Source organism: Protomyctophum parallelum, assembly GCF_964188405.1.
Source record: "Protomyctophum parallelum genome assembly, chromosome: 13".
In the NCBI taxonomy this organism is placed as follows: domain Eukaryota; kingdom Metazoa; phylum Chordata; class Actinopteri; order Myctophiformes; family Myctophidae; genus Protomyctophum; species Protomyctophum parallelum.
In genome coordinates this window covers 46,785,763-46,813,398 of record NC_139708.1, presented here as the reverse complement: position 1 = coordinate 46,813,398, position 27,636 = coordinate 46,785,763, and the positions used below count along the sequence as shown (strand labels likewise).

The 27,636-nt window shown below is 44.4% G+C and overlaps 4 protein-coding genes across 8 annotated transcripts in view; 3 read left to right on the top strand and 1 right to left on the bottom strand.

Annotated features, from left to right (window-relative positions):
* LOC310869848 (histone H1-like) overlaps window positions 1-27,636 on the bottom strand; it is a gene marked incomplete at both ends in the record, with an annotated part of 720,118 nt that overhangs the window by 513,689 nt on the left and 178,793 nt on the right. The gene's annotated exons all lie outside the window — the stretch shown is intronic.
* ccdc134 (coiled-coil domain containing 134) lies at window positions 234-15,362 on the top strand. The gene is made up of 7 exons (XM_083780807.1): window positions 234-417; window positions 9,393-9,538; window positions 10,758-10,879; window positions 12,030-12,114; window positions 13,270-13,451; window positions 14,180-14,251; window positions 14,705-15,362. The coding sequence occupies exons 1-7, from the start codon at window positions 326-328 to the stop codon at window positions 14,834-14,836; spliced, it is 831 nt and encodes a 276-aa protein (XP_083636933.1). The 5' UTR covers window positions 234-325; the 3' UTR covers window positions 14,837-15,362.
* LOC310869836 (uncharacterized protein) lies at window positions 16,638-20,439 on the top strand. Of its 2 annotated transcripts, none has more exons than XM_083780790.1 (2): window positions 16,638-16,791; window positions 17,450-20,439. In XM_083780790.1, the coding sequence occupies exons 1-2, from the start codon at window positions 16,767-16,769 to the stop codon at window positions 19,486-19,488; spliced, it is 2,064 nt and encodes a 687-aa protein (XP_083636916.1). In that variant the 5' UTR covers window positions 16,638-16,766; the 3' UTR covers window positions 19,489-20,439. The 2 variants fall into 2 exon arrangements, with proteins under 2 accessions (XP_083636916.1, XP_083636915.1); XM_083780789.1 differs by having other exon boundaries at window positions 17,447-20,439.
* The window catches only part of srebf2 (sterol regulatory element binding transcription factor 2), a 41,759-nt gene continuing 35,823 nt past the window's right edge, over window positions 21,701-27,636 (top strand). For all 4 annotated transcript variants that reach the window (XM_083780786.1, XM_083780785.1, XM_083780788.1 and 1 more), the window contains exon 1: window positions 21,701-22,069. In XM_083780786.1, coding sequence (XP_083636912.1) covers window positions 21,979-22,069 — 91 coding nt within the window. In that variant the 5' untranslated portion in view covers window positions 21,701-21,978. The remainder of the gene's footprint in view (window positions 22,070-27,636) is intronic.

Sequence of the window (27,636 nt, the reverse complement as noted above, 5' to 3'; positions counted from 1 at the left end):
TGTGTGCCTCTCTCTAACGTCTCCAGTCCGTGTGTGTGTGTGTGTGTGTGTGTGTGTGTGTGTGTGTGTGTGTCGCGGTGTGTGTGTGTGTGTGTGTGTGTGTGTGCCTCTCTCTAACGTCTCCGTGTGGAAACCATATCCTGCTATGTAACCGCGTTGGCTGGCTGTCATTCGTCTAACCAACGCCAGCCGGTGCGATCGTGGCGCTGGCAGAGTGGAAGAGGAGAGAGAGAGAGAAGAGAGCCGCATGTATAGATGAACATTTATACCGTCACCTGAGGATTGTTGAAAAGACCACGAATTCCTGGGAACAGGGGACTTCTTTATGTTTTACAACGGAAGATTACATTTCACTTTGGACAACAACGGGTTACGGGAGCGTTTCGGCGTCGCGCTGCTGTGTGTTTTTACTATACGGTGAGTGTGATGATCAACGAGTTTGCGATGTCCACGAGAAGGTTCGGCTTGAACTGAGCTGACCAGCTGTACGGATCCGTTGACTGAAATATGATCCCTCGATGTCCAACTTTAAATGTTTTTAATTTTAACCCGGAAAGTTCTTTCTCTAAATCTCTTGATGAAATGTTTTAAAAACACCATTTTAATGGCCTCAAGATTAATATGAACCGAAGATTAAACCACCCCAGCGTAGCCCCCACGAGCAAATAATCATTCATCGCCGTGTTAAATGATCCCTGTAAGTAAAATTGATGTTCTTATTTACTCAGACAATCGCACTGTAGGAAGGGAATAATCATGTCAGGTCAGTCAGGGGACAAGCCATGCAACCAATGAACCATTCTATAGTCTAATTGACGATACATACAGACAGTACCTATACTCTGATACATAAATATATATACAGCCATCATCAGCACCATTACGCATGTCCGTGCCTCTGGATGAAGGATGGGGGAGAGAGAGAGAGAGAGGGAGGGAGAGCGAGCGATCCACAGACAGATGGAGAGAGAGAGAGCGCTATCCACAGACAGATGGAGCTGAGAGAGAGAGAGCTATCCACAGACAGCTGGAGCCGAGGGAGTGATATGATGTGTCAGACCTTGAACCACAAACCTGCTAACTGGATCACCGTCTCAAAGGAGATCCATCCAATTAAATCATGGAACATCCACCTCTGCTGCTATCCCCCTCTGGTTTGGGGAGTTCTTTTTTTAATTTGAGTTAATGCATTTTTTTTTAATTGCTCACATTATTTGGGATCGTTTTGAGGATGGATTGTGAACATTTCTTCAGTTTTCATTGAGTTTCAAAGTTACGTGAACATTTTGGAAGGCTTGATTTGAGAGGTTTGACGAAACTGCTAGTTGCGTTCTATCAGGCGGTGTTGGTTAAGAATCCAAATATAAGCTATAGTCATGATGCTAATGGACTGTGAGTTGACGTTGAACCCTCGTCCCCAAGGCAGTAAATCAATCTCTATTTCAGGGTGATGCTATATTGACTGAGACATCTCCCATCCCCAGGTGATAAATATGTTTGGCGTACAAGATTTAATTTACAGCTGCCCTGCCTAAGCGCATTTAGACCTCTGGCAGAGACGTGTGACTCTGTGATGATATGCTTTCTACATGGGTCTCCTATCCTATATACCACCTGGGAAGAACTTTATGGGTCTCATATACCACCTGGGAAGACCTTTATGGGTCTCATATACCACCTGGGAAGACCTTTATGGGTCTCATATACCACCTTTCGGCAACCCACCAATAAGCTAAAGGAGAATCAATCTCACTATTGGAACCACCAAGGGACATATTCCGGGCTGCATTATATTATATTGACCTTCGTTTGGGGGCCGACAATGTGTGTAACTGTATCTTGTGTACAGAATGTGGCGTTCACCTCTAGAGGGAAGAATTGATGTGTGACAACAATGCTGTCTGTCCTCTCACAGCCACAGGCGGTTAAATAATGACATTTATGTTGGTGTATATATCCTTCAAAAATGTCATTTCTCTATAACGCATCTTCTAAGGTTTAACCCATTTTGGCGTGGCGAACCCCTTTTGGTGTTTTTAGCGTCATGTCATGCTTTAGCTATTGAAAAATAGCAGACCTACAAGCTCATAGCGCGCCACCGAGTGGCGCACTATGAGCTTGTAGGTCTGCTATTTTTGAAAAGATCTCAGGTCAAAATGGGTTAAGTAGGGCTTGTTTTACAGCCTCTCCAACATAGACCATGGAGGCATGGGCTCTTATTTGGACCGGCGTGTATATGTAATGTACATACTGTACATATAATGTCTGTAATATGATCACCGAATGTGAGTGAGCGGTTGGGTTTCTTCTCTCTTGTGCTTCATTTTCTAAAGTGCCCCGACCGACCGACCGGCATGATGGGAGTTGCTTGCTTGCTTGCTGTTTAATGGCTGCATTTAAAGTCTAATTTAGGCGGCCATGCCACGTTAGAGATGATTAATATGCCTCCATTACCTCACCTCCTTTTTGAAATATCAGCACTTTATTCAGTCTGACAGTTTTGACAAGAACGCGTCAATGAATGCCGCTGCAATGATGCATGGTTGATTGTATTCAGCCCGGTGGGGATAACCTTTATCCCCTCATAAGCATATACGTCAGGCTACACAGCTGTCAAACAGGCACATCGAATGGCCCCGATGGGGAGAGAGAGACCCATCAGCCCTCTCTTCTCCCTGGCTGTGATCTAGAAATATTGGGGCTTTTGACTTGCACTTAAGGATATTTAGTGCTGCATTTCTCAGAAAGCTGGGAAGACGCCCGGAGGACGTTCTCGGAATGCACAAATTGGTCTTAATCGAACGTTGTCTCTCCACTCAGCTGTCCTCGAGAACACTTGTTTCTGCTGACTGTGTACAAAGTTGGACCTTGCCTCAGAGTCGGAGACATTTGTTTTATGTGTGTGGAAACTTTTAACACATTCTGGGCGGGAATCCCTTTTGGTGTTTTTTAAGCATTATGTTATATTCTAGGTCTGCTATTTTTGAAAAATCGTGAAAATGTGGCACAAATCTTTGAATACATATCTTTGCTTCTGGGGCATCCCTGGAACAACATATTTTCACATGGGAGTTCAGCGGCCAATTACATATATTTTGGGGGGGGGGGTCCTTGACATGAAAATGTTTGAGAAACATGAGAAACATTTTTCAGAAAACTGTTCTACATTTGTAGAATCGTCGTCTGGTCTAAATGGGCTAATGAACTTGGGGGGAAATAACTGCTATTGAAGCCTTGGCTGCTCTGATACGAAGGCAGAGTTTGTTGTCGGCTCCTAAATAACCCCCTCCTGAGATCTAGTGTAGTTGTCGTGCTGCTGTCGGGTTTAAGGCTGCTCACTGAACTAAAACCTAATACCGTGAAATAGAAATTGGGACAAATTGGTTGTGTTCTCATTAGCTTCTGTCTGTGATGGTGAACTCTTGATTTCTTGGGGAGGATTTCAAATCCTTTCCTTTTGCCCTTCAGATACAAATGAGATTGTGAAGGGGACTCGGTCAGGCTAATTTAACCCATTTTGGGGCGAGAATCCCTTTTGGTGTTAGCTATTGAAAAATAACAGATCTACAAGTTCATAGCGCGCCACCGAGTGGCACACTACGAGCTTGTAGCTCTGCTAATTTTGAAAAATCGAAGAACCACTGACATAGAAACGTAGCTTTTTCAGAAAACTGTCAGGATGTAGAAGACAAGACATTTTTTTAGATGTCAGAATGGGTTAACATTCCTGCCCTCCCTGAGAAGTAGTACTGCATTATGGAGATGGAAGCAGCCGAGGAACATGATCAGGTTGCATAGCAACTTAGCAAGGATATATTCCCTCGTCTCTCAGTGTGAAGAGCCATCAGACAGAGATGTAGAGATTAAAGTCAATCATTGGAAATTAAGTCCCTGGTCCTCTTTATCCTCCAGAGTGCCCTGTATTCCCCCCCACACCACCCACATTTGGATAAAATCAGCTAACTTAGAGCTAAGCTGTCGGCTCCCTCAGGGACTCATCCCCCCCCCCCCCCCCCCCCCCCCCCCCCCGAGTTCTCCTCCCATCCTCTTGACCGGGCACCCATTTTGGTGTCAGCATCATGTTATGCTTTAGCTATTTAAAAATAGCAGATCTACAAGCTCATATCGCGATACGAGCTTGTAGGTCTTCTATTTTTGAAAAATCTAAGAACGACTGACATTTTTAGAATCTGATCTCAGGTCAGAATGGGATCGTCAGACCAGCGTGTGTCCAGTGGAAACCTCGTATGAATCTGATCTCAGGTCAGAATGGGTTAAGTTGCTCAAAAGCGCATGAGGCGTTTCTGGGTGAATTCCGGGATGGATTGGGCCAAATCGTGAACGCGCTGTGCCGTTGACTATCGTTGCACGCGTTCGAAACGTATGAAACTGCGTTCACGTGTCATCATGAACGTGCGCAATGATATAGTCAACGGACCAGAATTGGCCCATTTCTCCTCAGGGTTTCCTCCGGGTGCCGTCTCTATTAATATATACTCTAAGCTCTTGCCTCCCTCTCTCCTTGGTTCCTCATCCCCTCCATCCATCCCTCCACTGTCTCTCATAGCCAAACTCGCAACAACTCGGTCACTCCAGCGTGGTGGTGTTACGGTGAAATTGGTGACCTGCTGAAATATGTGACAAGTCGTGTAGACAATGTCAGTGTCCGAATGTAGATCGTTGCAGTTTGTTTATTAGCAGAGTTCAACCTAGAGGTGGTCAGATATTTCGACAGGTCACCAATGCTGGGGTGATCGAGTATTTTGGGTATAGAGAGTATGCACATGCATGATTTTCCCATCAGGACACACCCCCCTCATCTAAACTCAACCGCCCTGCATTTCTAAATGTCACATAATGCAGGAGGCAGCAAAATGTTGTTATTGAAAACGAGCACTTCCAAACTCTGACACTTAAAAACACACAAAAATAATCAACTCTTGACAGAAAGTAGCTCATAACGTTTCTATAGGGTGACTAGATCCAAAGTGTTCATTTGAGGGGCAGAAGTATCATTTGTGTGGGACAGGGGGGGACGGGACGGGGTTAGCGACTTATTACTTAAAACTAGGGATGCACCGAAATGGAAATTCTTGGCCGAAACCGAATACCGAATATGGGAAACAGTTGGCCGAATACCGAATATCCGAATATGATTAATATTATACATCTTTTTTCCTACCATTGCTGTCATGGCTGTACCTTAAAGCTACCTGATTTATGGCAAAATAAATGGTTATGGCAAAACTTAACTTAAATAATAATCACTATTATGGGTCCATAAAACATTTATTCAGCCCTTTTGAATGTATTAATTGCATACACTATTCGATGATATATTTTCTGCCTATTAGGGCCGAAACCGAATAGGTCAAAAATGCATTTTTAGCCATTCAGCCAGGTGCATCACTAGTTAAAATAGTATGTTTATACTTTATACACAGAGTAAGTAAAGAATAAATAATCTCTCAATCACCTGGTAATGACTGTGACGCAGTCCTGTATCTTGCCTACTGCATTTGGTAATCTCGTCTCAAAAACTCCTGGGAACCCAGATTAGGTCATCATAGCCCACATTTGGAGCTCTGGCTCATGGACTTCTGACTTATGTTGGTATTTTAACACCTGAATGCAGCCTGACCAGTAATGTAAACCAACCAGAATCTCTACTGAGAATACAGGTTCTGTTTGAACCTCTGACTATAAAGAGACACCATTTGGCCATGCAGTTTAAACCAGTCACCCTTCACTGCAGAGCCACTATAGACCTCATAGACAGCAGCTACAGAACAACAGGTGAGCCCTCGATGCCCATTTAGTGACCAGAATCAGATCCAAACTGATGTCTCACATTTTGTTTTAAATGCAAATGTTGGTCATGGGTGGTATGGCCGACTTGGTACCATATAGCCTAGGGGATATTTCTCATGTTATTTTAGCAGACATAATAATAATAACACATCTTGCAGGAAAGAGGCAAGAGAGGCAACTATTAGGGAGCTAACTAATACTATTAAGGCATTTCAGCAGTGAGGCCTGTCAGTCACAATGTGGGACATGGTCTCAATTTGTGGGACGCCTGAAAAGTACTGACAATGAGGGACACTGTCCCAAACAAAGGGGGACATCTGGTCACCCTACGTTTCTATGGTGGATTTTCATGAAGCAAAAACTATAATATAATGTGTTATAGTATATGTTGGTGAGTTTAACATTGTTTAATGCAATCAGACAGGACTTTTCTTTTCTGTTTGAATGAATGGGCTGTCGAGGCCAGAAAGTAGTTTTTTTTTTACACTCAGTGGGCGTTCCCGCATAACTTCCAGGTACGATGATGTCATGCGCATACCCTCTATTGGAATTTGTCTTGTAGTCTCTCCTACTGACCCCCATTTCCCCTTAATCCACCCTTGCCTCTCCTTAACTTGGAGCCCCATATTTTGTTTTGGATTGTTACAATGTTTAAGAAAGAAGTGTTTTGGATTTTGTCCATTTTTTTTAAAATAGCAGATCTACAAGCTTGTAGAGCAGCTATTTTAGCTAATAGCTGATGTATATTGGGTTAAAGAGGTTAAACAGATTTAAATAAATAAACGTTATTTAAAACTCACGGCCCCCTCGGCTCACACATGTAGGACATTCGACTGTGCGAGTGATTCTTCCATTACTTTTTCATTCATATTTTTTATATATAAAGTTAGTTATTTTGTTGGGAACTCTCTGGAACCCTCAGCGAACCCCTGGGGGTCCCCGGACCGCACTTTAAGAACCACTGCTCTTAATGACATCAGTAATGGCCTCGCTGAATCACACGCCATGTAGGTTACAAGATTCTTGCCAGTGATTTTGTCACATTGGACCTTGTTCCATCAAATATTCATCCGTCGGTGGGTGGGGACTATTTTTAAGTCATCGTATTTATCTCACTTTTCACCCCTTCTTCATACATAAATGTTAACAGCCTCTGAGGAGGAGAGGAGAACGCGTTGAGGCAGCCAGCCGACTGATTGGGATCGGGAAAGAGATTGACGTGCACTAGTCAGGAGGAGTAGGAGGAGGAGGAGGAGGAGGAGGAGAGAAAATGGAAGAGCGCAGCCAAGAGCGACAGATTCTGCTAAAGTTCCTTTTAGGGATCTTCCAGAAGTAGCAGACATTACATACGTAGGGCTGGCCATTTCAAAGGCACAGGTGGAGTCTTTCTCTCCAACGCCTGCTGCTACCCACTGGTTTGATTTAGGGATGAGAATCTTAATTTCCCTCAATGTCTCTCATACACATCTACATTTTGCTGATAACACAGAAATAATACAAAAGAGACCTATTGTATTCCATAATGAAATATTCATTTGACCGTTGACGATACCGGGCCAGACAAATGGCATCTTTGTATGTGCGTTCCTCTGCCACGCATGCTCGAAGACAGACAGCTTTACACTCACAGAAAACCACCCAATGATGGAACCGCATAATCGATTAATTTCGATTAGTTGTTAACTGTTAACGACTACAGACTAATTCCTTAACGGCGATTCATCGATTAACTATTAACATCCCTAGTTTGATTGACGGAACATTTTATTAACAGTAGAATGGGTACAGTTGAACGAAAGTACAGGAGTCCGACCCCAGCATGTGACAATAGAGGGCATGCGCGTGACATCATCGTACCTGGAAGTTATGCGGGAACGCCCAGTGGCAAAAAACTACTTTCTGGCCTCGACAGCCCATTCATCCAAACAGAAAATTCTGATTGAATCAAACAATGTTAAACTCGCCAACATTGCAGCTGTACGAAAAGCTTGAATTATCCTCTTTCTATCTGCAAAGTTTCATAAAAATACCAATACCATAGAAACATTATGAGCTAACTTTCTGTCAAGAAATGCCCTGCATTTGGCCCAGGCCGTAGCGTAACGGTCTGGGCACCGGACTGGTAAACCAGTCGCAGTGTGCCGCGGGTTCGACTCCCGGACCCGACACGGCCTTTACTGCATGTCATCCCCCCATCTCTCTCCCGTTTCCTGTCAGCCTACTGTCTGTCCCTTCAAAAAACAATAAAAGGCGTAAGCCGCAAAAAAATATCTTAAAAAAAAAAAAAAAAAGAAATGCCCTGCATTTGATTATTATTAGTGTCAGAGTTTGGAAGTGCTTGTTTTAAATAACGCAACATTTTGCTGCCTCCTGCATTATGTGACATTTAGAAACGGGTGGTACGGCAGGACGGTTGAGTGATTTCCAACGAGCGCTTCCAAACTCCAACACTCCCATGCTGCTCAATGTTTTGCCACTCAGTCTAGATGAGGGGGGCGTGTCCTGATGGGAAAATCATGCGTGTGCATACTCTCTATTCTTTAGGGTCTGACAGGAGAGTGTGCCAAGAAAAAGCAATGGTGTTAAAGGACCACTTCACCACTTTTCAACCTATCTTCATATAATAGGTCCTCACTAATAATCATGATAAAATGGCACGTTTTTTTGTCTCATAGGAGGGCTGTGGGCAGTTTAGAAACCGTCTTCCAGTGACATCATCATTAGGCAGATTATTTTTTAAACAAGATCTTTTTACAAAAATGTTTAGATTTAGACCTTGGGGAGGGTGGGGCGATGGGGGATTTGTAATGAAAATGAAAAATGCTTAATAAAAACTTAAATAAAAAATAATTTTCATTATCGTGAAAACGATGGCTTCCATTTTCGCATTGCAACTTTTCAGTACTAGAAAGCCTGCAGTTTTTATTAGCTTGTATTCCCCATCGATAATGTCACTGGAAGACGGTTTCTGAACTGCCCACAGCCCTCCTATGAGACACAGAGTAGAAAAGAATTGCACCATTTTTTTCAAGATAGGTTGAAAAGTGGTGAAGTGGTCCTTTAAGATGGATTTGCACAGTGAAAATGTTTTCACTTTCCAGACGAAAGTGAAATCCGTACATGCAGAATGTAAAGCGAATGCAAGTCGGTTCTCTTTTCATAGGCGCCTGCATGACAGTAGATGCAGAATTGTACTGATTTAACCCATTTTGGGCGGGGAACCCCTTTTGGTGTTATCATTATGTTATGCTTTAGCTATTGAAAAATAGCAGATCTACAAGCTCATAGCGCGCCACCGAGTGGCGCGCTACGAGCTTGTAGGTCTGCTATTTTTTTTAAATCGAAGAACGACTGACAGAAACATAGCTTTTTCAGAAAACTGTCAGGATGTAGAAGACATTTTTAGAATCTGATCTCAGGTCAAAATAGTTAATGAACCCAGGTGTTTTGGGAGGCTCAAAGGAATTGAAACCACCACACGTTTTCCGTCCTGTGCCGATTGTTGACATTGGAAGTTTTGACAGTTCTGTTCCACTTATATTCTGTTTTGTCCCCCATCCATCCACGTTGTCTGTATGTAGTTTCAGCAGAGTGCCTCTCCAGCACCCCCTGCTGACCATGCAGAGTGTGTGCGCCGTCCTCCTCCTGGCCGTGGCTGCCGCAGCTCTCACCTCTGCAGACTCCGACGTTCCCATGAGACACAGACAGGACTCCAACCTGGAGATCTGTATCCTTCCTCCTGTGTGTGTGTGTGTGTGTGTGTGTGTGTGTGTGTGTGTGTGTGTGTGTGTGTGTGTGTGACGTCCCCATGAGACACAGACAGGACTCCAACCTGGAGATCTGTATCCTTCCTCCTGTGCGTGCGTGCGTGCGTGCGTGTGTGCGTGCGCGTGTGTGTGTGTGAGTGAGATAGAGCACTGGTTCCCAAACAGTGGATCGGGACCCATTTGTGGCTCGCTGACACATTGTCATGAGTCGCTTTTTTTATTTATATTTGTTTCCTAAATTTGTTTTTGCCAGGTGAAACCTGGACCTTTTTTCGCTCTGTTTTGGCTTTGATGACCTATAGTCCTGATTTGGCTGCCCCGAGTCTGAACCCATACTCTGAAACGCCGCCTAGGCCAATGGGAGTGCCTCCTAAGCCCTGAAAGGCCGAAACGCAGAAGTGTTAACCCCAGCCTAGGCCAATGGGAGTGCCTCCTAAACCCTGAAAGGCCGAAACGCAGAAGTGTTAACCCCAGCCTAGGCCAATGGGAGTGCCTCCTAAGCCCTGAAAGGCCGAAACGCGGAAGTGTTAACCTCAGAACTCTGCATGCAACGCTGCAGTATAAAAATAAAACTACGGGTGGACAGATGCACAACAGAGAGCGCTTCTTTCACCTGGCAGTTATTTAATGATACACGTGTCATTCTGGTTTAATTCTGTTTTTTATTTCAAAACCTTAAAAAAAAAAAAAACATTCCCAAAAATAAGCTAATATTTTCATGAATTAAACCAAAGTTCAATGATTTTTTTTCCAGTAACTTCAGGAAGAAATAAAAGAAAAATCTAAGAAATTCCATAAATTAGAAGAAAATGAGTAGTGAAAATAGCCGATCTACAAGCTCACAACGATGCGTGAAGCGATGCACTGTGGGCTTGTAGATCGGATATAATCACTAGTTTGGTCCCTGGGAGAATGTCTTAATTTCTGTTTTGGGTCACGGGCTAAAAAGTTTGGGAACCACTGGGATAGAGAGTGTAACTGGAACAATATATCTTCAGATGGGGGTCGGCGTCCAAATACATATAATTTTGGGGGTCCTTGACATGAAAATGTTTGAGAACCACTGACACAGAAAGAAGAAAACTGTCAGGATTTAGAAGACATTTTGTAGAATCGCTCTCAGGTCTAAATGGGTTAAGCCCCGACTGAACGGAGAGTCTCTTCCTGATCCTGATCCAGACAAGCGCCTGTTTGAGACCAAGAGGAAAGACCAGCTAAACGCTCTGAAGAACCTGGTGGAGCTCAACGACATCAACCAGCAGTACAAGATCATCGACATCATGCTCAAAGGACTCTTCAAGGTACTCACTGTGTGTGTGTGTGTGTGTGTGTGTGTGTGTGTGTGTGTGTGTGTGTGTGTGTGTGTGTGTTTGTGTATGCTCGCTCAGTGAACCCGTTTCCAATGCCATCAATGCATTGAAACTTAAAGGGACGACAAAATCACTTAATCATTTAATGTGGAATTCCGTTTTATTCTCTTAACTATCGGCGCCCCCTGCTGGCGGGGGGGGGGGGGTTGAGTTAAGACTGAGGTTAGGGTTAGATTTAGTGTTGGGGTTTGTATGTCGGACATCGGACAACACGCGTCGCCGCAGTCTAAAAACGTTAGCATTGATGGCGTTCCAATCCGCTAGTATGCGGTACCTGTGTAATTATTCTCCTCTTCCACCTGCAGCGACTATACGCACCGCCACGGCTGGTGACGCAACCACAACACAAAGTTGTAGCTGTTGTTCGTTCCCAAGAGCTTAGCGCTCGTCTGCGCTCGGCAGATTGAAAGATATGATTGTTCACACACACACAGTAACACAGACAATCAAACGCTTGTATGCGACCCGGTAATTACCGTCATAAGTATGTTTGCTTGTTCATTCATTTGAATGTTAATATATTCGGAGAACAAGGGGAGCTTACGAGTGGCTTTCAGTCTCTCATGATGCCCGGAGGCTTGCTTGTTCTGTGTGTGTATCTATGTATCTGCCTTCCTCCCAAGGACAACAAGCATTGTCAACCTCCAATGGCAGAGTTACACTGTCAGCACTTCTATACTCTGTGTGTGTGTGTGTGTGTGTGTGTGTGTGTGTGTGTGTGTGTGTGTGTGTGTGTGTGTGTGTGTGTGTGTGTGTGTGTGTGTGTGTGTGTGTGTGTGTGTGTGTGTGTGTGTGTGTTGCGCGCACCTGTATGCGTGCAGCAGGTATGTGCGTAGGCATCTTTCAGTATTCTCACAGTCTCACTTATGCTTGCATTAACCTTATTTATTTGTGAAATATTGTACATTTGCAGCTTTTAGACAGCTCAAATACGTGTGTAAATTGACTTGGGTGTATGTTGTTGTAACTTGTAACCATGGATATGGAAAGCATGCATCATGTTTTATTTAAATATTATGAACACCAACACTCTGTGAACTTCTATTTGTAGCTAGAAATTGAAATAATTCTGGTTCTGAAGGTACTGGAGGATTCCAGGGCCATCTTGGTCGGCGCCAACATGCAGCCAGATGACCCCTTCCCCATGGACGATAAGATCAAAGAAGGTCTGATCCCCTCTCTCTTTATTCTCTCTCTCTCTCTCTCGCGGCTCTGATAATCCATACTATCTGTACCGCCGTCTTCTGCTCTGATCTGTTTTACAGTCTGACAGTTTTTCTTTCTTTCTATTCATCTTATTTCTTTCCTACTCCTGCTTTCTCTCTCTCTCATGCTTTTAGGCATGAGTCATCACTTATTATTATATCACCCTTTTCTCATTGTGTTGCTGTTATATATCAGCCACCACCAGGTTTGTTTTTCCTTTGTGTATAGCTGCCTATAAGGCCCTCTACATTAGCAGGGGTTTTTGGGCTATTGTTGGTTAAAACGGTGTGCTTTGTTGCACCTGTTATATTATCTAATACTGTGGTTCTCAACCTTTTCTGTATCAGGGCCCACTTGAAAACGTGTACGTGTACGTGTCTGTATGTCTGCAGACATGCATATTACACGTTTATTTTGCCATTGACTTGAATGCCACATGATGTCACCAGGGGCGGACAGACAGACAGACAGACATGCTCCCAAAGCGGGGTCATCCCTATATGTTCCCCAGGTTCTATGTTCCCCAGGTTCTATGTTCCCCAGGTTCTATGTTCCCCAGGTTCTATGTTCCCCAGGTTCTATGTTCCCCACTCACCCGGCCCCCCAAAAAAAGGTTCTTGTTCCCCACTCAACTAAAAAGAGGTTCTATGTTCCCCACTCAAAAAAGGTTCCATGTCCCACAAAGCCACACTAAAGCGTTATATTCATAGTTTGGATTTTCGGTGGTGAGGTGACCACCGAACTACAACATGACGTCACTGAGCCGCGGTGAAGAGCAAACCACCGCCACCGCTCCAGCCCTTCTCTCTGTTTTTACTCACCACCGCTCAACGTTATTTCAGCTCCGGACCACCTCACCTTTCGGTGGTCACCTCGCCACCGAAAATCCAGACTATGAATGAGCCTTCTTTACAATCCTAGTGTTTGCCAATTATTCTGGGGTCTGACTTGCAATATCATCATTACAATATCATCACGAATATCATCACGGACAATCGCTGATCTGTATGCTGATCCTATCTGTTTCTTTTTGTCACTGTCCCCCCCGTCCCCCCGTCCCCCCCCCTGTGTCATCCCGTCCAATCCCTGCCCCCTTTCTTTCCGTCTTCCCGTAGCGTACTCTCACGTGGTGGAGAACACGGCGTTCTTCGGCGACGTAGCGCTGCGCTTCCCGCGCATCGTCCACCACTACTACGACCGCAACGGCGACTGGGGCGGTCTGCTGCGCTGGGGGCTGCGCTTCTGCAACCTGACGGGGGTCTTCACCGGAGGGGCTCACCAGCATGTCCTCACTCTGGTGAGACGGACGGACGGACGCTCCTCCTCACACTATGATGATTATTATGATTATTATTATGATGATTGGAATGATTTAGAGCAGTGATTCACACACATAGTGTTGCGACCCATTTTTGGGTTGCAGACCTTTTTTTTTTAACCCATTCTGACCTGAGATCAGATTCTAAACATGTCTTCTACATCCTGACAGTTTTCTGAAAAAGCTACGTTTCTATGTCAATGGTTCTTCGATTTTTCCAAAATAGCAGACCTACAAGCTCATACCCAATGCGTATGGGATATGCATTCTCAACTTGCATCGTTCCAATGCGTATGGGATATGCATTCTCAACTCGCATCGTTCCAATGCGTATGGGATATGCATTCTCAACTTGCATCGTTCCAATGCGTATGGGATATGCATTCTCAACTTGCATCGTTCCAATGCGTATGGGATATGCATTCTCAACTTGCATCGTTCCAATGCGTATGGGATATGCATTCTCAACTTGCAGTGGAATAGTGAAGACAAAAGTAAACGGGTATCCCTGTTCTGTTGAACAGAAGAACAGAAATCTGGGAGTTTAATCTGTGACCCTCACCTCTCATTGTGTACAGTACGTCTTTCATTCATTTACTCAAAACGGAAATGCAGAAACATCCTAGAGTCCACTCAATCTTTGCATCTTGCTGAACAAACGTTCATTTGTTGCCTTGTCTCTCCCTCTCGCCCTATGTCCTCCGTAGATGTCACAGGAGTTGGGAATAACGGAGAAATCCCCAGACTTCACAAACCCGTACCGCTCAGAGAGAGACGACGTGAGTAAAGGCATCGAGGGGGTCCTCATACGCCACACATGCTGCTTTCTCAGTCTGTAACCTACACCTGACACACACACACACACACACACACACACTGTGGGCTCAGGAGGTAGAGCAGGTCGTCCAATGATCCCTGGGTCGGCGGTTCGAATCCCGGCTCCTCCTGTATACATGTCGAAGTATCCTTGGGCAAGACACTGAACCGATGTGCTGGTTGGTACCTTGCATGGCTTCCGCTGCAATCGGTGTATGAATGTGTGTGTGAATGGGTAAAGCGCCTTGGATAAAGGCACTATATAAATGCACCATTTACCCCACACACACACACACACACACACACACACAACCAGCCCCACATGAAGCATGAGTCCCCTCTCCCTCCTTTCCTTTCTCTCTCTCACACACACACATTGCTCTCGCTCACTAGATTCTCTTTTTACCCGACTGCAGGTGCTCCACACTGCAGAGGCGTTTCAGAAGATCCTGCGGGAGGAAGAGAAGCGAAGGAGAAAGGAGGAGAAGAGGAAAGAAATACGGAAGGGCCCCCGAATCTCACGCTCTCGCTCTCGCAACGAACTATAGTACTCTGCATCTCAGCACAGTGGAGAGGAGGAGGAGGAGGAGGAGGAGGAGGAGGAGGAGGAGGCGGCATCTCAGCACAGTGGAGAGCACAGCAGAGAGAGGAGGAGGAGGAGGAGGAGGCGAAGGAGACTGAGGAAACGAACATACGCACACAGCCCACAGGGGAGACTTGAGTTGTAGACTCTTACGCGACTGGAGGAAAGCAAGTGCTGCCTCTGTGGTTGAAAACGAGAGCACACTGTAGGTGTGACACAAAATTTAAAAAAGAAAAATACAGTAAAGAGGGAGGCGGTGGATTATTCCGTTTGTGACTGTGGCATAACTGGGCAACTGTGTTCTGTACCGACAATTAAAATAATAAAACATAAAGGCGTTAAGAAGACATTTCAAAAGGCGACGTGATGTCCCTGGAATTGGGATAAGGGGAAACAAGGTTTTTTTTTGATAACTTGACTACAACATTACAGTCTCTTTGGGATATCATTACTTTTGGTTGGGGATGTCCCGATACACTTCTTTCGTTCCTGATCCGATCCCGATACCACAATTTCTGTGTTAGCTGATACCGAATACAGATACGAGTGTTGTGATCTCGTGTTGTGTTTATAGCTATCTAGCTATATATCTCGTGTTGTGTTTATAGCAGACTCCTCACTCAAATGTGCACTTGCAGTTTGGGCAACTCGAAAACAAACTCCAACATTTTATTTACCTGCCATAGTGTCAACCCCTTAACCCATGTTTCGGATCGGTGGTTAGACTGGCATTTTCGCAGATACCGATATGAACCGATATGACAAATAAGGGCCAATACTGATACTTTTCCGATACTGATACAGTATCGGGACATCTCTACTTTGAGTATAATGAAATAACTTCAAAAAAAGCAACTGAACAGTCCACATGTTGTGTCTTGTCTAGATTTATATAGCGTGTATAATGCTTCAAATGAGTGTGGTCTGTCACCCTCAGCACATGCAGTGACATAATGAATATGTTGAACTTGAATTTGTGCAATTGCTTTTTTTAAATTGTCAATCCTTGTTTACTTTTAGTGTAGATTTGTTTGGGGGATTATTGAATCATTTATGAATGGATACTTTTTGCTTTATGAACGCAGTTTCATGTTTGACTGTGTGTGTTTTGAAGGTGTATAGATATTTATGTAAGTTAATTTGTCATGTCTATTTTGGAATGACTGATCTGTCCCCCATGTGTTTCCATGTTTCTTTGCCCACAACCCTTAATGGACCTGTCCGACAAACCGACAAGCCATCGATGGCAGTTTTTCGCCTGTTGTATCACCTCACCGTTACGCCCGTTTATCAGACTGCTTTGACCTTGTGAAAAAGAGCTGTGACCAGACAAAATGTGATCAATCATTCAGCTCAGCGGCCTGTTTAACACTATAATAGATTGAATATTTTTGGTTTTATTTTATAAATCGCTGGAAATAACATTTTAATGGATTTGATTTTGAATGATTGAATTGAGACGATTGGATATTGATATTAATTTTGAGATAGTAACATGACTGTTATATTATAAGTTAAATATATGTATATTCAGAGAGAATACCATTGCTGCAAAGTTAATGATCAAGCCTACAATGACCATTTTATCAAACTTGAAATAAAGCGACTTTAAATTATATTTATAATGTACAAAATGTGTGTTCATTGTTAGCCCTGAAACATGACGACTGTCATAAATGTCAAACCATGGCTAGGTCATTGTAACAGATCAACCAACAGAGGGCACACGTAGACTTGACAACATTTCCCCCAAGTCCAATGTTTTGGTGCGTGTGTGTGAGAGAGTGCCAGAAAGCTCTGTACTTTAGCTGAACATCAACACGACTTAGTTTTAGCACGACGAAAACGAATGGTTGAATGTAGAACAACGACCACGTTTACGTTCAACCGGAGACATGTCTAATAATAGCACACGGCGGGGTAAGGTTATTTATAGTCTTGTTTCTTCAGATCAAACGGCACTGTTGACAGGGGTTAGCTTAGCTTGCTAACATTCGTTAGCTATCAACACCAGCATATAAACAACACTGCCACGCAGTGACAGTTGGTCATTTAGTTTAATCTGATTACAAGGCCATATGGCTTATGAAATTATGGCTATAAGTACCGATCGTGCCCTTTGATTTCTTGATTTGATTTCTTGATTTACTTCTCGTCAGAATTATATGATTTTAGTCGTGGCCGGGTTATGTAATGGTGAAGGAAGGAAGGTTCATGACATTTTAATCGTTAAGCATAATAGGTTATGGAAATGTTATATTTTTAATATTGCAATTTGGAAATATGTCTGTTTTTTCATTTCAAGTGTATCGTGGTGGCCTCGCTAGCAAGCACCTTATGGATCATATATATATATATATATATATATATATATATATCAGAGAACTTAAGAGAAGACAAATTGCCATGATGTCATTTTGACGTCATGCCATGACATCACGATGATAATGACATTATTTTAATATTATCTTTTGCATTATTATCTTGATGATATTGAAGAAAATACATTTTGATGGGATGGAACGTGTTTCAAGTCGAGTCTCTTTTGAATATTTTTATTTATCCCTTTATCCAGCAGGGGGTGAAGGAGAGACGAAAGAGCCTGCAGGTGAATTTGAGGAGGAGGAGGGCACCGAGTCCAGATGGAAAGAACTCAGACTGGTGCTGATTGGAAAGACGGGCTCTGGTAAAAGTGCGTCGGGAAACACCATCCTGGGCCGAAAGCACTTCCTGTCTCAGCTCAGTGCCAGCTCCGTCACCCAGGTCTGTGAGCAGGGCAGCGCCGACCTCACTGTCACGGAGGAAGTGTATGGTGCGGATAATGGCCTGGCCTTCAGACGAAGACCAATGAGAGTCCTTGTGGTCGACATGCCTGGCTTCGGAGACACGCACCTCGACGCGGAGCAGACCCACGGCGAGATAGCCAAATGTGTGACTCTCTCGGCCCCCGGCCCGCACGCGTTCCTGCTGGTCGTCCCGTTGGGGCGCTACACGGAGGACGAGAGCAGAGCCGTCGACCAGATGGCCCAGATATTCGGGGAGGCCGCGGTCCGCGACCACACCGTGATTCTGTTCACCCGAGGGGACGACCTGGAGGAGGGGGGGATCGATGCGTACCTGGGTAACACGGCACCTGTTGCGCTTAAGGCTTTGATTGAAAGGTGCGGCGGCAGGTTCCACGTCCTAAACAACAGAGATCCCGGTGACACGCGGCAGGTCAGACAGCTGCTGGGTAAGGTGGAGACCATGGTGGAAGGGAACAGAGGAGGGTTTTATACCAATGCAATGTTCCTGGAGGCGGAGGCAGCCATAAGGGAGGAGCAGGAGTGCTTGATGAGGGAGAGAGGACAGGCGGAGGGAGGGGAAGAGGGGGGAAGCAACATGGAGGAGCAGGTGAAACGTGCCAAACGAAGGAAGTGTGACTTGGAGTGGGATCGGAAGGCAGACGGAGCAGGGAGAGGTGAAGGAGAGTCAGGGGGACTCAGGAGGAGGGGGGGCTCGGAGGGAGGACCGAGGGAGGACGAATTCAGAGTGGAGAGATGGACGGAGGAGGAAAGCGGCAGCGCCTTCGGCTTCCTGAGGGACAGATGGAGGAATTGCTTCAGAGACAGGAGGAGGGCTAGTGATAATGGGGCCGTTTCTAGGCGACACTCGTCATTCAGTCAGTTCAGGAGGGAGGCCGCCCTCTCTGCCAAGGTCCTGGCGAGAGTCAAGATCCTAGTGGCTGCTGGAGCTACGGGTATAGCAGTAGGGGCAGCGTTTGGAGCATTGACCCCTCTGGCGGCAGCAGCTGGGGCAGCTGTCATGGGTAACACCGTCGGATTCGCTGCCAGTCAGCTCGCGGGGATGTCTGTAGCCGGGGGCACGGGTGTCGGGAAAGCTGTGGGAGCTATAGTGGCCGCAGCTTCGGGAAAAACCGCCGTCGCTCTCGGGGCAGCAACCGGCGGCGTCCTGGGGGGTTCTATGGGTGCCCTGGCTGGGGCGGAAGCCGCCAGTCCCAGGGCCGGAGCTCTAGACACCTTAGAACAGGTTAGCCTCATTGGAGCCACCGCTGTCGGAGTGGCAGCCGGGGTAGGGGGCGCCATGGGGGCTGGGGCCGCACTCGGGGCAGCTCTGGAGGGAGCAGCTCTCAGCACGACAGCCCTGACCGGAGCGGAGACCACCGCGGCGATAGGGTCTGCCGGTGTAGCCAATGCTACTGTAGCTCAGAGCGGTGTAGCGTCAGTGGTCACTGCAGGCAACGTCACCGCTAGCAGTGGGTTTGTTCAGTCCACCGGGGCTGGCTCAGCCTTAGCAGATGGAATGGCTGTGAGTGCCTCCGCTGCTGCAGGGGCTGTATGCGGGGCTGTGGGGCCCAGCTCGGCGGCGGTAGACCGTGTGGTCGTGTCTGATACCTGGGGCACCACCGTGGGGGCCACGGCACGCATCCTGACCGCGGTGGCTGAGATAGGCAAAGCTGCAGCTGGCATCGCCCTGGCCGGGGGCCTGGTGGTGAAGGTAGTGAAGGAGAAGGTCAGAAGCGGCACAGGCACACGTGTAGACAACTGTTCAGAGAAGAGGTCTTATGAGATCTACTGGAACAAAGACAGTACTGGGTCAGAAATGAAAGGTAATTGAAAAAAAGTATAAAATGAACCCCCGAGGATTGAGCTGCCATTTTTATTTAAGGGTGGGTTTATTGTTTATCTCGGTTAGAGTGAGGCAAAGTGTGTGCCTGTGGTTTTGTATGTTTTAAGATTGATTTGCATTGCATTGGTCCAACTCATCTCCATCTGAATTAACTTGGGATCCTCTGAATTTCACCAAGGCTTCACTTCTGTCCTTCGTCTGACTAAAAGACAGTAGGCCTATTTGTATTGAACACATTTTTGAGGGCCGATAAAACACAGTATTTGTATTGAACACTTTTTTTCAACAATTTTTGACGGCTGATAGCCCCTCCTATGTCCAGCTTTTGGTGTATGTGTAAACACAAACTTTGTCCTATACAAACATTAAATGCCATTGACCAATGAATGGACATTTTTGAGTGTTCAAGTTCACGTAAACACAAACCTTGCGTAACACAAACTGTTGAAGACGAAGGTGAGGATGAAAATGATGAATGGCCGGAATGAGATGACCTACTGTATGATGATAAGATATAAAGGGACATGAATGGCTTCCATGACCCGTTGACATCCTGTTATTGATCAACTGTAGTTGACATTTTGAGTTAAGTATTAACTTTAATAAATAAATGTCCTCCACACATTTATAAGCAGTAGATTATATAAGCACTTATTTTTCCTGTAGATGTTTGAGGTGTTCACTTCTAATTATTCTTCATGAAGTGAATTGAAAACCAAGCCTTCATTTATTTTACTTTGTTTCATGTGGTGTTCATTTATTATTAGCATTAGTAATAATGAAACAATATTGAGTTTTGATTTAGATATTCTCTGCCTGTGTTCATTATTGATTATTCACAATGTGTCTTCCTTCAAAATAGTCTCTCTCTCTCTTGTCTCTTTTAGACTCGAATGAATGAAATGTAAAAATAATAATAAATATGAAGATGCACAATTATTAGCATTTCTGTATTTCTTTATATCAATCAATCTCAGTTGGTCTGCTGATACTATTAATGTACTAATGTTTTTTTATTTATTATACTACATACATAATATCGTTGTAATATATTGTATCTGCTGGTTATTACATTGCTATTGCAATTCAGTCTATAGTATACACCCATGGAGTTAGACCTGTATAAGGGCCGATTCATACTGCTATTTTACCGCTGCTTCGGTGCTGTAGTGCCGAAATGATTTCGGCTCGTCAGAAATTTTTAGTAGCACCGAAGAGCCGACTTTAGGACCCCCCCCCCCCAGCCGAACCTCAAATGACGTCAAATTGTAGGCTCTACAGCGCCGAACCGACTTTTATTCGGCTCTAAAATAGGAGTATGAATCGGCCCTATGAATTAAGGGTCCATTTGGTTCTTAATTTTAACAATTAATTTATTTTGGGGACCCCTGGGAGGGACTCCCACCCCACGGGGTCCCCAAAGTGTGGTTCTCATCTCAGACCACACTTTGAGAACCACACATGTGGGTTCCCAAAGTGGGGTCCGGGGACCCCTGGGGGTACTTGAGGGAGTTCCAGGGGGTCCCTAGCTAAATTATAGTTAGGACCCTAATGGGTCCATTTGTACACTCAGGGTTAAATTAACAGTGGTATTACAATATAAATTGGGGTCCCAGAGATATAAATGCCATTAAACCGGGGGGTCCATAGCATAATGCGTGTGAAACTGGGGGGTCCATGAAATTAATATGTTTCGGAATCACTGCTAGAGGCGTAAAAATCCTCCCTTATCACACACTGGCATGTGTTTTCAAATGGGGGGGGTCCGTGGCCTTATGAATGTTGATTTGGGGGTCCTTGACACGAATACGTTTGGGAACCACTCCACTGGCCTTAGTGGCCTAGATAAGGAGCAAACTGAGAAGGAATGAATAATGCATGACAGTAATTATGACCTGGTCATCATTACATTACTGTCTGGCACCCACCCACGGGTCACCCACCACCCACCCACCGGCACGTCACGTGCACCATGCGTGCGCCGCACTCTTTTCACGAAGATAGGGGGCGCGGTTTGTTCAAATGACACCAAAGCTTCTGATCGTTGACGTACTATCACACCACGGCGAACGCGGCGTTCCCATTGGACGACGGTCACTGGTCTCACGGCAAACAACAACCGCGTCTGGGCCAATCCGAGCGCGCCCTGGCGCTCCCACAGAGTCTGTTTGTGAATGACGTAACGGACCCAAAACAAGATGGCCACGGTCTTAATCACACATCGGCGTTTGTAAATGAGTTTATTTTCAATGGGTATCTGCCTCTTTTGAGGCGGTCGGCGATGCATTGTCCGGCTTCTGGGGACATTTAGATACACTCGGATGCGATAATTCAAGCGTTGGCGTTGTTAGCAGTCACACACAACGGTGCGGAGCGGATATATCTCGTTTCCCGTCTCGTCTGTAAAGTGTAAACCCTCCCCCGGTGAGGTGACAGACAGCCAGGGGAGGCGATCAGATCAGGTTCTGAACCCAGAAGATGGACAGTGGGGAATATATGTCAACCATGGAAAACATGGATCCTACTTTAGCGGAATTAGGGGACGAGTTTACCTTGGGGGACATCGACGGTGAGTTTAAATGTGTGCTGCGATCATGTCACGTTCAGTTGATGAATGATGAAAATCTCAAGTGCGTTTCTATGTGATGGTTGGTGATGAAGAGAATGTGTCGCTTCTAAAGTTTGTGTGTGTTTTGATGAATTGAACAAGGTGGACCCTCTTGTAAACAAGTGTAATGCTTTATTGGGTCGTCCACTCCCAGTTAACAGTCTTTGTATTGAGTTTGTGCTTGAAATGTACTGTAATTCTGCAAACTGTTAATACATATTTCAATCAATCAATCAATGTGATGGCCTATTTCCGCTCAGTCTGGCGGCTCTGGTTGCGTCCATGAAGGAGTGATGCTCAATGCTCATGTGTCCACTCACTGTCCAAAAGGAGTCCATATCCAACGCATACAGTAGTATATAGTTCTTTAATTTCTTTATGTCAGTTTTGACAGTCCTAATTTCAGGATTCAAGAATGCCCTTTATTATTATTTACATTATGCTGCTGGCTGGTACATGAGTAAACCTATTTCCATGTGTCTCATTGGCTTGACATCACATTGTAGCAACAATTAAATAAGTAGCAACAAATAAATGCAATAATATTAGTTTAGCACACTATCATGTCCCTTTTGTAACACACGCACGCACACAAAATGCGTGTGTTTACTGTTTACCTGTATGTTTTTGCTCATGCAGGTGTGTGTGTGTGTGGGGGGGGGGGGGGGTCCTACCTTAAAACATTTAATCAACATTAACAAAAGTTTCAATCAAAACAATGTTAAATTACTATTGTAGCCTATATCTGCAAGTAGCCTGTTAGTCTAGCCCTAGAACGGCTCTTGTTGTTACATACAGTATGTACAGTATTTCACATACAAGAGCCATAGTACACCCTCCTTGATTTGTGGTAGAACTTTAACATGTGCGGCCTAAATGTGATAAATGCTCAGTTTGTACTCACCCATTAAATAATTCCAAAGACGTGGAGTGAAATATGGTCCTCTAGTTTTATATCCATGTGAAAGTTCTGGCACAAAACGTGTATTTAGTCAATTATCTCAACTTTTTTTTTTGTTCAAGAGATGCACACGGACATCTTTCTCTCCGGGCGGGGGGGGGGGCCGGAACAATCGATGAACTGATTTTACAAATAGTCCTGTTTGCCGCAAACGTCATCACCAATTGACCAGGGAAACACAAAAGTTTGCAGTCACACAATTGGCAGGTGCTTTGCGATAGGTGCTGGGTAATTAATCACACCACCTGCCAATTGTGTGACTGAAAACTTTTGTGTTTCCCTGGTCAATTGGTGATGACGTCTGCGGTAAACAGGACGTATTTGTAAAATCAGTTCATCAATCATTCTGGCCCCCCCTCGCCCGGAGAGAAAGATGTCCGTGTGCATCTCTTGAAAAAGTGGAGATAATCGACTAAATACACGTTTTGTGCCAGAACTTTCACATGGATATAAAACTAGAGGACCATATTTCACTCCACGTCTTTGGAATTATTTAATGGGTGAGTACAAACGGAGCATTTATCACATTTAGGCCGCCAATATGGAACCCGACCATAAAGTAAGTTGGACCGTTCTATGCCTCTGATACATGAACATTTACGAAGTATAATTGAATGATCACAGGCATTCTAGGTCTACCTGTTAGTCATAATTGTAGCCTTCCACTTCCAGTCAATTTGGCAGCGCACTGTTGCACGTTTCTAGGCTGTGGTCTGGCCACAGTAACATGAATTCAACTAACATGGCCATGAATAAAACCATTGATGTAATTTCTTAAATTCTTTCCATGAGTGTGTTTGGGTGCATCATCATTCACAGTTAGGTGTGTGTGGACACACAGGAACACGTCAGAATGTGACACATCATATGCTCGTAATTTATATATTGTTCCTTATTGAATGCCAATAGGGACATGCAGACCGGAATTTATTTATTCATATTCTTCCTGTATACATTTAAAGTCTGGTATATCTTAATTCAAACAAGGTTTTTAAACTGCAAAACCTTTTGGTGGGGTCTCTTTTTGACAAACTGGTTTTCTATTACTATGCTGTGAACCAAGGCTAGCGTACAGGCATACAGACAGACTCGGTGAACAGATAGCATCACTGTCTTTATCAAAACAAGTTCTGCTCTTTGGCAAACACTGAAAGGCTGGGGCTTTAGGTGCAGGAGGTCATCCAGCGCAGAGTCACCAGATTTCAATTAGACTGGAATTTGTTACTGAATGCGAAGTCACCAGGTCAGCCTGATGTGCTATAGTGTACGTGGTGTCATACAATGTGGGATAAATGTGGCTACATAGGACAGGAAACTAGTATTCTCATCCCCTCCCCACAATGGCTGATGGATTCAGAAGCTTATTACAACCATGCCAGCTCGGTTGCTTTAATGGTTGCACTGTTTGCACTTAAATTATGCCATTTATCGGCTCTAAATGCTATAAATCTAACCAGAATCAAGAGCAGTGTGTGAGTGTGGTAACTGTGGTTTATAGCTCAAATAATCTTCCAGTCAAATCCAAACATTTACTGCCAAAGTTTGATCAAATGGACAAACTTGGCTCAAACTACCAGCATTGTCTGCCATCTGGACTTACTGAACTAACATAAGATGTTCTGACTGTACAGTGAGGCATTGACTGAGGAATTCAGTAATTCACTGAGCAACTGCACTGTCTGCAGGAAGCTTGTAACTTATTATTGTCCGTTTAGCCTCAGTCTATTAGTGAAATGAATTAACATTTCCGCTAAAAGGTCAAGAAGCAGCCAGGGTCCATTCATTGACTGCTGGAAAATTGCTCTCATGTCATTCTCATAAATAGCCAATCTGAAACCCATCGCTACATTTTAACATGAACCTACTGTAAGTGACCTAAATGGCGTGCCTTGCTATGCTTGGTGTTTCAATCAATTTCGGAATCTTTTTGTTTTAACTACTTCAACGAGAAGAAACCCCACAAGATAAAACATTAAGGCTGTTAGCCCACACTTTTTAGCAAAAGGCCGATGCACACGTCAGAAGGCTAGTGACAGGTGCGTAGGGCAATATAGCACACCTCAGAAGGCTAGTGACAGGTGCGTAGGGCAATATAGCATACTTAAAAAGGGCATCTTTGAAAAACAAAGAAAGGGTCCTGCACGCTGTCACTGTCTGTCCTGATGAAGGTCTAATCGACAAAAACGTCGACCCAATAAAGAGCAACATTTTGGCAAGTGTGCAGGAGTTTGTTGTCTTTAACCCTAAATTCACCCAGTAACATTCTACCATCCCCCATAGTTCCCCCCCCCCCTTGCAGTCGAGCCTCCGGTTGGTTGCATAACCTATTTTCTTTGCATCTGAGCAGCCTAGGAAACTGTCCCCCAATGACGGTTTTATCTCTTTGTGTGAGGCTTGTCTAGGGATCTGGGGCCTTTGTTCCGTCTCCTATGAACAGCCTACCCCCCCCATGGAGGAATACTGTACACTAGTGTACACTATGCACATGCGCCATGTGCATTTGCAGTGCATGCATGTGGATTCATCATCAACCGCTTGCAGTAGCACTCAATCAGAAAATCGATGTAGTCTGAGCTTATCTCAAAGTACTACTGTGTGCACATTCTGTCAGAAATGTAATTTATCTCAGTTGTAGGTCAAGCAAATCTATTGTTTTGTCCTGCTCTTAACTGCACTATATTCAATTATGACAGCTGGGTCCATAATTTATCAATGTCTCACTCTGTGCTGTGATGTTATGTTACCCGGGCATTAATTGCTAAATTAACCCGTTTCGACCTGATAACTGATTCTACAAAATGTCTTCTAAATCAATCGACAGTTTTCTGATAAACCTCATGTTTCTATATCGGTGATTCTCAACCTTTTTCATGTCGAGGACACCCAGAAATATATTATTTGGCCGCTGACCCCCATCTGAAAATATCTAGTTCCAGGCAGGGACCCCCCCATGAAGCAAAGATTTTAGTTAAAAACGTTCGCTCTGAAAAAATATATATTCAAAGATTTGAGGCACATTTTCACGATTTTTCAAAAATAGCAGACCTACAAGCTCATAGCGCGGCACCGAGTGCCACGCTATTTCTCAATAGCTAAAGCATAACATAATACACCAAAAGGGGTTCCTGCCCAGAATGGGTTAATTGCTAAATTAATGATTATATACTCTATATTCTGAGCCTTGTTGACAGACGGTACTAAATGCCATTAATGATTGATGGAAGAGGACCTTGGTGTGTTTCTGTGTGGTCTTGCTCTGTACAGTGAGTTCAAGGCTGTGGCCTGCTGTGTGACGGTTTTACTACATGTTGGTGACGGGTTACTAGGTTAGACAGCTCGATGGGTTGCTATGGTTACTATGGTCAGGTGGTGTTGGGTGGTACGTCAGAACAGGTAGTAAAGTCAGCTGTATTCGCCGATGGCATTTCATGAATGGAAGGAGACAAGAGGGTGTGTGAACGACGGGGAAGTCCAACTTTGCTGACCGCTTTACAAACGCTAAGACATACATGGGCAACTGGCGGCCCGGGGGCCACATGTGGCCCCCACCTTCACGTAATGCACCCCACAGGTTAATATCAGAATACTGATATATTATTGATTTCAGCTGTTGCAAACATGACCCGCTTTAATTACATATTTGTCTAAATTAGTAGTTTAATGAGTAGTAGTATTAAAATGGCATTGTCTTTTTTTATGTCCAATGTATTTGTATTCAGTTCATGAAGTTAACATATCTATAATTGGCATGAAAAATGTTACTTTTTAGGATTCCAATTCAAAAATAGCAAAAAAATAGCTGATCTACAAGCTCAAAAGGCGTCGTGTTTTGAGCTTGTAGATCGGCTATTTTTGCTACGACAGTAATGTAATATGCAATGTGGCCCTCGGGAGTGAGTGTGGAAATATAGTGGCCCTCTCCATCGTCACAGTTGCCCACCCCTGCGCTAAGACAACACCATGCTGCTATCTGTATTCTATTTGCACAACGCACTCTTGTATGATGTCGCTAAATCAATTGTTTTAATATACTACCTCGCTTAATAAATGAACAAAACACAATACGCAAAATAAGTGAGTTCGCATCTGGCAGTACATTACCCCGCTTTTAGCCTCTCGTGGCTTAACCCATTTTGGGGTGGGAACCCCTTTTGGTGTTACTGTTAGCATTATCTTATGCTTTAGCTATTGAAAAATAGCACATCTACAAGCTCATAGAGCGCCACCGAGCTTGTAGGTCTGCTATTTTTGAAAAATCGAAGAACGACTGACATAGAAACATAGCTTTTTCAGAAATCTGTCAGGATGTAGAAGACATTTTTTTAATCTGATCTCGGGTCAGAATGGGTTTAATAAGTTTGTCGCCATATAACACTTTGACATATTCAAACGGTGCAGCTTCTCTACTGTCTTCAACCATGTGTGGAGCCTAGTATGAGACGATTATCAAAGTGTCACGGTCCAAAAGTCCTGCGAGAACTAAGAGACCACCGTGACCCGCTGTAGTGTCAGACATGAACTTTAGCTGAGCTGGCTTTAGCTGATAACCCAGTCCATGGTTTCTGTC